Source organism: Electrona antarctica (genome assembly GCF_951216825.1).
Source record: "Electrona antarctica genome assembly, chromosome: 1".
Classification (NCBI taxonomy): domain Eukaryota; kingdom Metazoa; phylum Chordata; class Actinopteri; order Myctophiformes; family Myctophidae; genus Electrona; species Electrona antarctica.
This window is the reverse complement of record NC_136806.1, coordinates 38714244-38729082: the sequence shown is the minus strand read 5'-3', so window position 1 is coordinate 38729082 and position 14839 is coordinate 38714244. Positions and strand designations below refer to the sequence as shown.

Genomic DNA, 14839 nt, shown 5'->3' with positions numbered 1-14839 from the left:
GTTTTAGAGTTAGGAAATTAGGAACAAAAATTAGGTTAGAGTTATGGGTATGATTAGGCATTTAGGCGTTGCGGTTGGAGTTTGCCGACTAATACTTAAGTTAGTAAACTAGCAGATCTACAAGCTTGGCTATCAGCATGCTTCACCTGCATAAAACTACAGTATGTACAACTTAGATGTGAGGCTTTAGTGTCAGGCTTAAAAATGACAAAAAAAAGCTTCAAATGGCATTTATAAAATGTGTGTGTGTGTGTGTGTGTGTGTGTGTGTGTGTGGGTGTGTGTGGGTGTGACAGGGGGCGGAGCCAGGCTCTAGTAGAGATGTCCTGAATGAGACAAAGACTTGAATAGAAACTTCAAAGCGACCTCTGTGAAGACCCCCTACACCCCCCACCCATCACCACCGTGCGGCGGCCGGTCACCAATCCCCTGCAAAAGCACAGAGTGCACGCGTGTGTATATGTGCAATTGTGCATCGGCCCATGCCTGTGTGTATGTGTGTGAGTGTGCGTGCGTGCGCGTGCATGCATGAGAAGTTATGCATGTGCAAGAGGTGGGAGGCATGTGATCATGTTTGTGCCTCTGTGTTATTGTGTGAATGCTGCATGCATTTCTTGGCGGCCATGAATGCGGTGTGGATTTCAAAGCCTGTACTTCCGTTGGTATTTTTTGCCTCTATGTGAAGCTGTGTGTGTGCACGCATGCGCGCGCACGCGTGTGTGTGTGTGTTTAAGTGGAGACTGACTGGCAGGATGGAGATATAATTGGACCAGAGTTTCTGACTCATGGCTGTCTCTCACTGAACTACTTTGAGAAGTTGAACTTTGGCTTTATTTCCCTCTCGGTGGAGACACACGAGCTGCCCGCCGAGAACCGACGCCTCCAAGAAGCCATTGTCATCAAACGATGAAGAGGGATTTAGTAGCTCACTCACTGGACTCAACCCTGCGTCCTTCCTTCCTCAAGTTTGGACCGTGCTGTGCTCTTGAGGTATGTGTCATCATCGAATAGTATTTGGCTTAAACTGGGAGTGGTTTCTAATGAGCCTCTCACTTATCACCTCTCTACAGCCAGACAGAATCTGCTCTGTGAGTCCTGGCCAGGCAGTGGTGATCAACGTGGGGTTCAGGGACCCCCAGGGGTAATTGATGGGGGTCCAGGGACCCCCAGGGGTAATTGATGGGGTTCCAGGGGGTCCAGGGACCCCCAGGGGTAATTGATGGGGTTCCAGGGGGTCCAGGGACCCCCAGGTGTAATTGATGGGGTTCCAGGGGTTCCAGGGACCCCCAGGGGTAATTGATGGGGTTCCTGGGGGTCCAGGGACCCCCAGGGGTAATTGATGGGGTTCCAGGGGGTCCCAGGGACCCCCAGGGGTAATTGATGGGGTTCCAGGGGGTCCCTACATTGATAGTTAAGAACCTCATGGGTCTGTTCGTTTGTTTGATTGCCTGCCTGAATACTTTATTAACATGTTGCAAACAGTATGGCAAGTTAACATTTAACAAGCTATGCCAAAAGGATGACACAAAAATCATACAATACATAATACAATACCAACAGTACAAAGAGCAACAATAGGTATATTATTATATTTATAGAAAAAAAAGGGGTAGAGGATCTCTGTAACTCTGAGAGTGTACACATCTATGTATGAATGCACTCCGTACATACATGTGTATACGTCTGTAATCCACGTAATTTGAGAACCGTTCGTCAAATTCGACACACACGTTCCACACCCCCACATGGACTGCAGTGCCCGGTGTCGAGTCCGTCGGATAGCCGGTTGTCCAGAACCAGCACAAAAGCCTCTGCCCAGGCTCTGGACCTGATCACCCCTTTATCTCCATATATGGAGCTGGCCTGTTTTGACATCTGACATCTGCATAGACTCCATATTTGTGCATGCCTGACAACGAACTCCATATATGGGCATAACAGGGACATAATAACTGGATAGTGGGTGGGGCATGCATTTCCAACTTGCATCATTCCAAGTAGGCCAGTGCCCAATGGGCACCGCTGTAGAGGCTCTGGACAGGGCCTGGACAGGGCCCAAGTTAGCCAATTGATCACACCTGATCACCCATAGATCTCCATATATGGAGCTGGCCTGTTCTGACATCACAATGTGTTCTGACATCGGCATAGACTCCATATCTGATAAAGAACTCCATATATAGGCATAAAAGGGACACATACATAATAACTGGGTGGGGCATGCATTTCCAACTTGCATCGTTCCAAGTGCCCAACGGGCACCACTCTAGAGGAACCAAATGGACCAAATAGCAGGTTTCATTTGTACACTCTTCTCAGAGTTAAAAGACACTGACATAGTGTAAATTGGGATCCCAGAGATAAACATTGTATCAAATGTGGGTATGTGGCCCTAATGCATATCAAACTGGGGGGTTGAGTATCACTGATCTAATGTGTATTTGACTTGAAGCGGGCAGGTTTCTGATGAGCCTCCACTTATCACCTCTCTACAGTGAGACCCATTCTGCTCAATGAGTTCTGTTCTCAGTGGTGGAAGAAAAAGTATCAATACTGCTATTTGGAATTACTTTGTTACAAGTAAGTAATTCAAAATGTATACTTGAGTAAAAGCGATGCGACGCACTGTGAGCTTGCAGATCGGCTAATTTTAAAATGGCCAAAATGTATGGGGCTGAAGTGCCGGGGTATGTTTTGTAATGATAATCTAAATAAATACAAAAAAATAGTAACTGCAGTTTTCAAATAATTGTGGTGGAGTAAAAGTACAATATTTGCCTCTGAGATGTAGTGGAATAGAAGTAAAAGTACTGACATAATCCAGTAAAGTAAAAAAAAAAAAAATTGTACTTCAGTGCAGTACAGTACTTGAGTAAATGCACTTAGTTACTTTCCACCATTGCCTGTTCTACAAAGGGGCCGTCCCATGGGGACACGGCTGACATTCTGACTGCCTGGACAGTTGGAATCTGTTGGGGCCTCAGAGAAAAACAGGAAGACCTGGGGTGACGGTCAGGGCAGACAGCAAGATAAGATTTGTGTGCATGTGCGTGTGTGTGTGGGTATGTGCCTGTGTGTGTGTGTGTGGGTATGTGCCTGTGTCTGAGTGCGTGTGTGCGTGCCTAACATATGTGCGAGCCTCACTAAGGTATCTGTGCTGTCTGAGGCCACTTGGTCCAGTCAAGAGTCAGGTCGGGGTCCTGAGACCCCCGGATCAACGTGTCACTGCGGCTGCCTGGGTGCCATTGACATGTCCTCGGTGACATCATCACCCAGGGACAAACAACACGCGTACATTCCAGTCCTGGCCAGCCGCCCTCAACGAACCAGCAAGAGCCATTAGAGCAGAGCCTTAATCAAAAAGGGATAAAGTTAAATCAACAAGCTCGTCAGCCTCGCCTCGGCGTTTCGTTTTCTGTGGCTGGTGCAACGTAATGCGCTGCGATGGCTGATTCAACATGCTGCACTGGAGCTTTGATCATGTATTTATATTCAAAGTTAGTACAGGAGTCCCACTTTAAACCAGGCCTCCTAATTTCCAGGCCGGTCGAGAAAATTCCACCGCAAGCAACTTTTATTTCTAATCTTGGGCGTTAGCGGCTGCTCTATTTCTGGGAAACAAACTTATATTTAAAACCCATACAAATATCACATCCGGATAACCTTATCGAGAGACAACCTTATCTGTCATCCTGATTATGTCATGTATTTTCAGCCGAGCGGCGACTACACACGGCTATAAATAAGGAGGTCATAAAAAAACATGGAGGAAGTCTGTAGTTTGTAATGCTCTACCCCCCCCTCGACACACACACACACACACACACACACACACACACACACACACACACACACACACACACACACACACACACACACACACACACACACACACACACACACACACACACACACACACGGCATGACACACGCTTAAGACAAAGACACCCATGTTGAAACTATATATGCACATAATATGCGCACGCACACACACCACAACACCACAACATGACACACACACACTACATGAACACGCACGCACGTACGCACAAACACACACACACACACGCAGACACACAGACACGCGCACACGCACGCACACACACACACACACACACACACACACACACACACACACACACACACACACACACACACACACACAAACACACACACATTGCACATGGAAAAAACACTCTAAATCTGTGGACGTCCTTGTTAGCGAGCAGCTGAGGGTACCGGAGCCTCTCAGCCGCATCATCAAAGCCTCGCCAATAACTCCCATGCTCCTTCACTCTGGCATAAATCTGCTGTTATCTCTCGCTCGCTGCGGGATCTGGGAATATCAGCAATCTGCATCTGTTCCATCTACACCCGGCCACTTAAAGCACAACAAAGTGGCTCTGCAGGCATAAATAAAGGTAGGAGGGGCATGCGAAAGGGGGATGGGGGGGTTCGGTGGACAGAGAATGACAGATTGGAGGGGGTGGGGGGGTCCTGATTGTCTGATTTGCCCAGAGCCTTCGGGGGCTCATTCACACAGTAATCTGTCAATCAAAAACAAAAGCGAAACTTCACTCAAAACAGAATTTCCCCCCTCGGGCTGAAAGGAGCCGACGGTGGCCGGACAAATTCCTTGCAGGAAATGAAGACGTATTGGAGAACAGGAAGGGGGCAACAGGCCCTGGCTGGGGTCGGGGGTCAAAGTTGAGGATTTGGGGGTCAGGGGCAGATATGAAGTCTTAAGACGTCCGTGTCATATTTATTGGGTGGGGTTAAGGTGATCAGTGACTCTGTCTGCCACGAGGGCTCGTAAACTTTACAGAAGTTACTTTGAGGAGGATCAGGTAGCCCCCCTCGCCTCGACACACTACACACACATTAGTCAACCGGGTCTTTTGAGGGGAGTCAGCACATTCTGCCGCATCCGCGCCGCACGGTACCTCGCTATCCAGAGCAAAGTTGCTCCCACCTGGCTGGGGCTTGTGGGGTGGGGGATGACGGATGAGATTGGCTCCGCACTATTTTTAGGGGGGGTGTTTATTTTCTTCACGGTCGGAACGAACCAACATCTCTCATTGTGACCTCTTTATCACAGCTGTGACCCTGACCTAACTCCTGCAACAACTACCTCCACTACCCCCCCCCCCCTCTCTCCTCCTCCCCATCTCTCGCTCTCTCCTTCCTCTCAGCCTCGTCCACTCCCACATGCCCTGGGTCAACCACTCCTTCTCCTCTCTGTGCTCTCCAAACAGAGCTTGTGTTTGTTTCTGTGTGTGAGTGTGACAGAGAGAGAGAGTTGGGGGTTGAGAGAGTGAGTGTGTCAGGGAGAGAGAGAAGAGAGTTGGGGTGGAGTGTGTGTCTGGGGAGAGAGAGAGAGGGTTGGGGGCTGAGCGTGTCAGGGAGAGCTGGTAATACACGCATATGAACATATTTATGAGGGGGGGCGTAGTGGCTGATTTAGATGCTATTCTAAGAGCTAATTTACGGCAACTTATGCCCTCAGATGAGGCACAATTCATGACATGAGCTTATCGGAGGATACCGTGGGCCCACTGCTCATGAATCACGTAAAAAGAGATGAAACACTACACGAAAAGGCTACAAGAAAATACCTCAGCTCCAGGTGCTGGCGGGCGAGGTCAGGGGTGAGAGGTGAGGGGGTCACGCACCACCCCTTTAGGCCTCTCTGAGCTCTGACCCCAACCGGCTGATGAATGGAGTGCTAACGAGGAGCAGCTCTCTCCAGAACTGTGTCTGTGCTCTCTCTTCTTGTCTCATTTATTTTTCCTCCTTCGTTCTCTCTCCTTTCTGCAGGGAAACGATGGTTGTATGGCAGACAAAAGGTCACCCTGCTTCTACCTGACAGACCCTCAAATAGCTTGCCATCTGCCGCTGCTACCGCCGATGTATAATTGTGCTCCTATCACATTTAAACTGTGCATCGTCACCGCCTATAACAGAATCCACCTGTCACTACGAGCACTGCCACTACTTAAGAAGAGATAGAATAAATTGTTATTGCGTGAGGTGTTAAATCTTGGCCCGGGAATAGAAGTGCTCTCTTTCTAATCAGGGTCGTACTGGCGCACACTGGAAGTGAAGGCGCTAATCATGGACACACACACACAGGTCATGGACACATGCACACAGTACCCTTGCACGCATCCGGACACACACACACACACACCACACACCACACACACACACACACCACACACACACACACACACCACACACCACACACCACACACACACACACACACACACACACACACACACACACATACACACACACACACACACACACACACACACACATTTTAACAGTCATATCGTGGAGCCAATTAAAGAGATGAGTCTTATTAGAGAAGGTGTCCTGGCTCTCGTTAATCACGAGGTTTTCCTGGCTCTGCCGGCTGACACACAGAGCTCTCTGTCATCTTTATGAGACCTGTCTCATCACGCCCTTATAACACTGTCATCCAAACTCCACCGACACGCCGTGATTTAACAGTGTCACTCGGCCCGGACCGGACCTCAGCATGTCATGGTGGGTCACCTTGGCTCGAGCTTGAACTGTAAATGGAAGGCACAGGAAACAGTTCTGTTTATTACGTTATAACATGACAGAGCACTAATGTTCAGTGAATGCTGTAACCTTTCCTTCCCACTGGCAAATGCCATTAGGACTCTTCGTTCCAGTGCGTTTTGCCCCCCTGCTGTGATGAGTGAGAGATTTTCCTGTGGGACGTGAGTGGGTGAGGTAAGGTGAGGACAGGAGGTGGAAGACGTCCTGATTTTCTCCTGTCAGGGTCAGCATCATGCACACTCCCAGGGGAACAGCTGTCTTGTTGTCTCACTTCATGGGGTCAAACTGCTCCGGTGTGACCCCGGCGAGACCCCACCGGACCACCTGCAGACCAGCTGACGACAGATTCCCCACCAAACACAACAGGACAGGCCTCAGCGCTCTGCAGGGATGAGAGAGCCAGAGAGTAATCCCTCTGTTTCTCTCCTCCCTTAGACTGCAACAACAGTGTGGTCTGTCGTTCACTTGTTCAGCACACCTCGGCCGCCCTGCCCCGCTCAGTCAATACTCTGTAAACTGGCGGTGGAGTCAGTCGGTTTGTTCCCACGGCGCTCTATTCATAGCTTCCGAGCTGGAATCTGTGACCTGTTCTGGCCTGCCTGAGTCGCACTCATAAAACCTGCTCTTCATAATGAAGAGCATTGATCCGCTCTCATTTCACATTCACCTCCATAGCTCCGTTACGGACCACAGAGCACTACCTCTTAATCCGGGAAAGATTCTCCGCCTTTGTCAGGGATACCTGATACATTATTGGATGCACGCAGCAGTTTTGAAATGATTGGAATCACAAATGTCAAGGCTGCTGCAGGGTACTGTAAAGTACAGTTAGAACTAGTGGACTATAATCAGGAGCAAGCCCAGAGTTGCAAGAGTGTTTGTCTAGCAGTCTGCCTGCCCTATGGCCTGTCTGTCTGTCTCTGCTTAATGTGTGGCCAGCCTTGGTAAATGATTTTCCGGGGTCAGCTGCTCTCCTCGGCCCTCAGCAGACTAGCAGATTACAACTGATGTGTCCATTAATGATTTAACCATGGAATTAAAATTCTGTGGATTTAACCCCTTGTGGAACACTGGAATGTTGGGTCCTCCAGCGAGTACAAAAGCTTCATTGATGCGTGTAATCGTTTCTGAGAGAACAGCCGAATCAAGTGTAAAACCAACGTATACAATTTTTATCCTTGTTCTATTATTTATGTGAACGTATCGTTGCCAGATCTGCAAAGTGGTCCATGGTGAGTGTGTTTTTGAATGCTGGTTCCCAGGTCTCCTTGACCCTCCTTGAGGTCCCAACACCAGTTGAACTGATATGGCCCTAGGGGGCCCCTGGGTTATCAGAAGTAAATACATGCTGAGGAGCCTATCTTTGGCTCTGGCTGTGATTGAAGTTCAGCAGCCCTGACCCCACACAGCACAGCCCAGCCAGCAGCACCACCGCCACTGTGGGAACAGCCGTGGCACAGTAAGTCATCGCTGTGGAAGAGCTGCTTCAAGACTGAGGGTCTGAGTTAACTATACTTTCAACCCGGTGCCCCTATTTTGGACATGTTTTGAAAAACTAGTTGAAACTAGCTGATCTACAAGATCAGCCATCATGTCCATCGCGGTGTGACCCATTATCAGCATGTTGTTTGCCATGTGATTGTGAACACTTTTACAATGTGACAAAATGTAAACCTCCACTGGGATTTGCCTCAACTTCACTTTAGTTTTCTGCTGAAGCATAGGCTTTCCTTTTGCCAGCAGAAGTGTCCTTCAAATTACAGGGACATGTTCCCCCCGCCATATAATTAGGCCTATTGGAATTCTCAAATGGAAAATAAATCTTGTAATTTGGTTATTAATCAGTAAACCACATTTTCCCTTCCATGTGTTTATAAATAGCTATCCAGACAATGCAGTTCTCTCTACCATTACTACCTGGCAAGTCCCTTTCCTATGCAGCTCTATCAGCATTGATATTGATTTGCAGTGTGGATATGGTGTGGGATTGTGGGCCCCTCATAAATACAGGGGTACAGCCTGTCCCTGCCTGTTGCATGCATCCACGTGTCCTTTAGCTAAGCTTTGACGAGAGTGACCTACAGACTCAACACAATCAACCAAGCTGCCAAGGTAACAGTGTTTTTCATGGACACTACACATCCACTCTGAAAGCAGAGCGGTGATGAGAGCATCGATGTGGTGATGGATGGATAGGCCACTCCATGTATCTCTCACACACACACACACACACGCGCGCCCACAGAGGACGTGAATGGACCTCGTCCAAGTCCAATTCTAATGAGGCTGCATTGATCTGAGCTGCTCTTTATTAATGCTGCACTTAACACAGAAGACCCTTTTGCTTTCATCCTTTCATCTGTGGCCACATGTCCTCACTTTTATCATTACAGAAACCATGGCCCTCTTTGTCTGTGCGGACACGGATTACTCTATGAAATGGAGCCCTTTGACAGTAAAGTCTCATTTAAAATACGTTTCCCACAGCTAGGTACAAGCTATTAACACACTGGCTGCTTAAGGTTACATATTCGATTAGCTTTTTTTCTTCAGACTGAAGAATGAAAATGCATACATCACTACCATCAGTTCAAGTGACTGGTTTTATCCAGCAGTTCTGAGCTTGGCAATATGCATGACAGTCTTAGACTTGAATGCCCTCTACTGACAGAGAATGGAATAGAAAGTTAAATCAAACCAGACAAAACTAATGTAGCTATATGGGTCACTGAGTTTTCTCCTCAAATAACTTAAATAAGCACATTAACAATAATTACATTTAGAATTAAAGGACTGGATTTGAGTTAACACAAGCTTCTCAGAGTGTGTTGGCTGCTCCATTTAGCCACTTTGACCTCAACTTTCAAACTGGCTCACAATTTTGGGCATGTCATCATAAACGATTAAAAAGGAGAGAAAAGTATCTCAAAATGAAAACATTTTCAAAATCTTCTAAAATAGCGAACAAATATAGACAATCTACAAGCTCACAATTCATTGCATCTTGAAGCGTTGAGCGGTTACTGTTAGAATGTTTGTTTTTCCATTGTTCGGTAGGGTTAACCCTAATCCAAGTATCATATGGCCAAAAGAAGTTAAGCAAAACTTAACAAACTAACTTTTAGCAAAGGTCACAAATTCTCTATATTGAGCCTGTTCTAATCAGCGCCAGGAAATAGTTACGCAGATGAAATGTGTTGATTTTTATTCAAAAGTTACTGTCTCCAGACAAGTACAAATCAGAAAGAGTGACAGATGGAGAAAGACAACTCAGAATGGGTAGAGTGCAGAGGAGAAAAAAATATCTGACATGGCCAAAAAAAAGGGAAGGAAAAAAATAAAAGGAAAAAGAAAATAAAGCTCAAAGTTTTGTATATATATATACATGATCTAATACCAATTTATACCAATGTAGTGGTAAGTAAAGTAATAACAAACAATAAACAGTACTTTCTCCGTAAAAGAATTTGTTTTACTTACATAAAATAATTAGGCAAAAACACACACAGGCTGTTCATCTACTTTTATCACATTACATCCGACCACCTCGTGTCTCATGTCCTAAGAAGCCAATCAACCAACCATTAAACATGACTGATCCTCTGACATGGAAGATTCACTGTAAGAGAAGATGACCTTTCACAAGCATGTTTAAGGCTTGGGCATGGAATGAACACAAAGCAAAAATACCCCAAAGTAGACAAATCAGGATACCATTAAAATATTTGTGTATGTGACAAGGACATGTCAAAATCTAAGCTTTTTTTTTTTCTTTTTTTTCTTTTTATCTAGCTGCCAGAGCTTTCTGAATACCTTCTCACCTTCAGTAGGGTTTGAATAACTAGCTTGTCCTCTTTTAAACATTGTGGATTTTAAGCATTATTATAGTGACAGGACTGTTTGTTTTGCTTTAAAGCTGATTTTCACAAGTCATTTCATTAGTCTTACCAAACTAATTTACACGTAGGAAAAAAGGTAGAAACCCCAGGACATTATCAAGACAAAGAAAAAACCATAAAAATACAAATTTAAAAATCTTCCTTTCACGCATGGCTTTACATGCTTTCAATTGTTTTGTGTGTTTTTTTTAAAGTCTACTTACACATTTCTCAAACGTTGTGACTGCAGGTTGAAAATAAGAAAATAAGAAAACCAAAAAGCACATTTATAAAATCAGCACCGATTCATATATTTATATATATATATATAACCTTTTTCGTATCATTGTTATTTAAAATGGAGAGCTAACCCAGTTCCACATATCAATATGCTGGATTCCAAGGAAGAAATTAGATTTTCTTCAAAACGTGCTGCTGCTTTTTTGTTGTCATTTTTTCCTCTTTTCCTCAACAGTCCACACAGTGGCACTAACCAGGACATACATATATTCTAGGGGTAAATGGAGGAGGGAGAGAGAGAGAGAGAGAGAGAAAGGAAGGAAGAGAGAGAGGGGGAGCGGGGGGGAAGAGAGGTCTGAATCTTTGGGGTAAAGCTTCAGGCCGTGTGGATCCACTGGTCTCTGGGCAAAATTCACAGCACTGAGGGGATTTTTTTGACCCATTCTAGATGATAATGGCTTCACCATATAAACCACCAGTGGTTATTAGGACCCGACCCCGGTCCAAAAAAAAAGAAGCGAAGGGAAAAGGAAGGGGTGGGGGGGATTTTTAAAATAACAGAAAGAAATGAATAAAACCAGAAAGCCGTCCATCCACGTGGCTAGAACACAGTACAAGCTACTACAGTCTGTTTATAAATTACTACGTCACACCTGGTTACTGACTACCATTATAAAAAGGGTTAGACATAAAAAAAGGCTCTTAAGTTAAACACCAATTCGTCCCCATTTGAAACAAATGAAAAAAAAAAAGAAAGAAAAAAAAGGAAGAAAAAGATGATGGATGCTTTTCTTTTCTTCGGATGTCTGATTTTTAAATCGGTTCGGAAGTGGCCTGTCACTCTGTTTTTGAACAGGAAGAGCTTACCCAAGATTATAAAAAGTAAATATCTGAAACAAAGTCCTCTCTGAGCAAGCAACACTGAGTGTGGGAGTCGTTGGTCCACGTATGTCGAGTATACGACAGAAATGTCCTTTAGATAAAAAGAAAACACTTCTGTTTATCGCATCTAAAATTCTCTTTAAATACAAAGCGCCTCTTCTCTTCTCTCCTCTTCTCCCAGCATCTAAATATTAGCTTAAAACATGGACACCCCGAGGACCTAGACACACAAAAAAAAACATTGCTTAACAAATCAACAAATACCAAGGAAACTCATTGCTACAGCAGTAGATTAACAAATCACCAAAAAATAAACAAAACACTCCGGTATCTAAGCATTTCACTTAGAATTTATGTTACATTAAGCTCCTCTGAAAACACTGGTGCGTCGTGCATCATCGTACCAAAACACGGAAGACAGTTGACTGCAATGAATGATTCAAGTAGGCTACCTGCTACTATATTATTATATCACAACATAATGTTATATCATTGACTTAAATGGCATTATATCAACATGGATAGTATGATTAAATAAAAAGCTTAGGCCTATGTCTTTTTCAGAAATGACTTTGGACATGTGGAGAACTAGTTAAACTTGCAGAGTGACATTACTTTACCTGGGTTACATCTTCTGATAGTTATACTCGAATGTTGACATGAAAGATTAAATAATAATCCCGTTTAGTGTCTCATTAGCGTGAGCGTGACAAAATAGGCTACAGCTGTTGTTGTTACGCTGCTTCTCAGCTCAACACATGTGAAATGAATGGTAAAGATAACAAGGTTTCGACAGTGATGTCACTGTTATGCTATATAACCAAGGACTGTCTAAAGAGGACGAGACGTGAAGACCGTACGGGCGAGGCCATGTTGCTCCATGGAAGGAAAGAAACATGCGCAGTTGAGACCAGGAAGTTGTACATGCACAAATTTGGACATGTACAACTTCCTGGTCTCAACTGTGCATGTTTCTTTCCTTCCATGGAGCACCATGGAGCAACATGGCGTCGCCCGTACGGTCTTCGCGTCTCGTCCTCTTTAGACAGTCCTTGGTTATATAACACGGAAGTAGCAAGGACTCGAAGCTGTTAATCAACCACAGTCAGTGACGGTTCCTTCTCGCGCAGGTATATGTCCCACGGACCGGCACCTATTTTTTTTTAATTCTTCAAATAAACCTGTTATCCAATAAATACGCCTGGAGACATTTAGAATGTTTCCAGACATGCCCCCTTGAGAATGAAACCCTGAGTGAAGTGAACAAATGGACCAATTCAAAATTTCCCACACCCACCCTCCAGACTATACCAAACCATCAAGTCAAATTGTGCATTTCAGGACGATGTGTCTCACCGATTCATCCATGATAGAAGCAGGGTCGAAGTAGTCTGGCTTTAGCTCGGACCTTTCACGTCGATTCTTTGAGGGAGGCTGGGACAGAATGACACAGGTGTTAAACATTAACCCACCAAAATAACAGTTTTAAAACAGTTCAATCAATACCAACTCGTGGTTTTGTTTTATTTCACCTTGTAAGATTCAGTGAGATACTATTTTCTACCACCACTGGTCAAGTCCTTCATGTTATTGTACGTTTTGAAAAGTGAATGAAAAATGAAGCTATCATTATTAAAGTTGTCCTAAACTGTCCTTCTGCTTGTTTAATGAACGACAGTATGTTTACAGCATAAGTATAAACCAATGACGGCACAGACAGGATACGTCTCGTCGAGGCTCACCAGGTCGATGTCCATGGTGTCAAAGTCCATGCCTTCGTTCAGATCGTCCATGCGACCCTCTGATGACATCATCACATCCTCCACTATTGGCTCCTCGTCTTCCTCCATAAGTCCGGTGCCACGGCGACTGCATACATACAAACAAAAACACATTTACACCAATTGACTTGTGTGTGTGTGGGATGGGGGTGTGTGCATGTGTGTGTGTGAGTGTTTGAGGGTAGAACAGTCCTAGGCTTAATATAGGACGATACGGTGCACAATCCATGGTTCAATATACACTTTTTTGCAACTTCACTTTCAATTTGACTACTTTACACATGTATATTACTGCCAAAATGTCTGTGACACTGACGAAAACCCCACCCTGCGAGTGAATCCATAACAGTGTTTATCCCCAATAGTAGCTCATCTACAAGCATTGCATCACATTGTGAGCTTGTTTGTATGTTCGACGAGTAGCACCGTCAGATTAACAAAAAAGCATAATGATTAGCCTACTGCATTGATGTCTAGTCATCTGGACTCATGACAGCAGAGATGGAATACACTTTAAGCACATTTTTAAATCCTTATACAGAGATTAAAACAACCAATGGGATGCACACGCAGTTTAGACACACCAACGGACTGACATGTGGAAACAACGGTTGGACATGCTCTGCTCCGTGCTTACGGTTAGGTATTAGGTTAGGGTTTGAGGTAGGTTGGACATGCGCTGCTCCGTGCTTACGGTTATGGTTAGGTTAGGGTTTGAGGTAGGTTGTCGGTCTAATGACAGTCGGACCAATATTATGTCTAAACTAAAGCCTGTACCCAACCAATAACAACCAGAATTGTATTGTCACAAACTCTCCCTCAATGAAATAAAAAAACCCAAAAACGAAATGCAAACCAAACTGAGGACTAACTGAACAGTTTCACCCCTAGTGTGTGTGTGTGTGTGTGTGTGTGTGTGTGTCTTACATAGCATGCTGCAGGTTTGTCCTGAGCTTGGCGTAGTTCATGGCTCTTTCCTGTTGCTGGCGAGCTTCCTCCTGCTGTCTCTGTGCCAGCATCCACGTGACCTGGGAACTACTCGCGCGCACACACACACACACACACACACACACACACACACACACACACACACACACAAAGACACGGACATTAAGACACTGGTTCTCGATCTGGGGTCCGTGAGCGTGCTCCAGGGGAGGAAAAAAGTACAATCCATTTTATTTTTCTGCTACTTGAAAATAGTCGTATACATAAATGTTTGAGAACCACTGCATTAAAATAGCCATATTTTGCCCACAGGTGGTTAAAATGCCATTAACACGCTGATGCAGCATGCAACATTAAAATATGTCCTGCTGGCCAGAGGCCAGTTTAATATTCATGTCAATTTACTGGTCAGCCACTGACCTTATTCATATAGAACTTGGCAGGCCTTTAGGTGCGAGGATTTCTAAACTTATTTATGTGCAAATAGGAACTCAAAATCAATCCTGCCCTCATGCATTT

The 14839-nt window shown here is 44.9% G+C and overlaps 1 protein-coding gene across 1 annotated transcript in view; it reads right to left on the bottom strand.

The window, feature by feature from the left end:
• Positions 1-9779: 9779 nt before the first annotated feature.
• stag2b (STAG2 cohesin complex component b) overlaps positions 9780-14839 on the bottom strand; it is a 33023-nt gene continuing 27963 nt past the window's right edge. Inside the window, exons 31-34 of the mRNA XM_079508462.1 lie at positions 14300-14407; positions 13334-13460; positions 12948-13025; positions 9780-11811 (exon numbers count right to left, since the gene is read on the bottom strand). Coding sequence (XP_079364588.1) covers positions 11788-11811; positions 12948-13025; positions 13334-13460; positions 14300-14407 — 337 coding nt within the window. The 3' untranslated portion in view covers positions 9780-11787. The remainder of the gene's footprint in view (positions 11812-12947; positions 13026-13333; positions 13461-14299; positions 14408-14839) is intronic.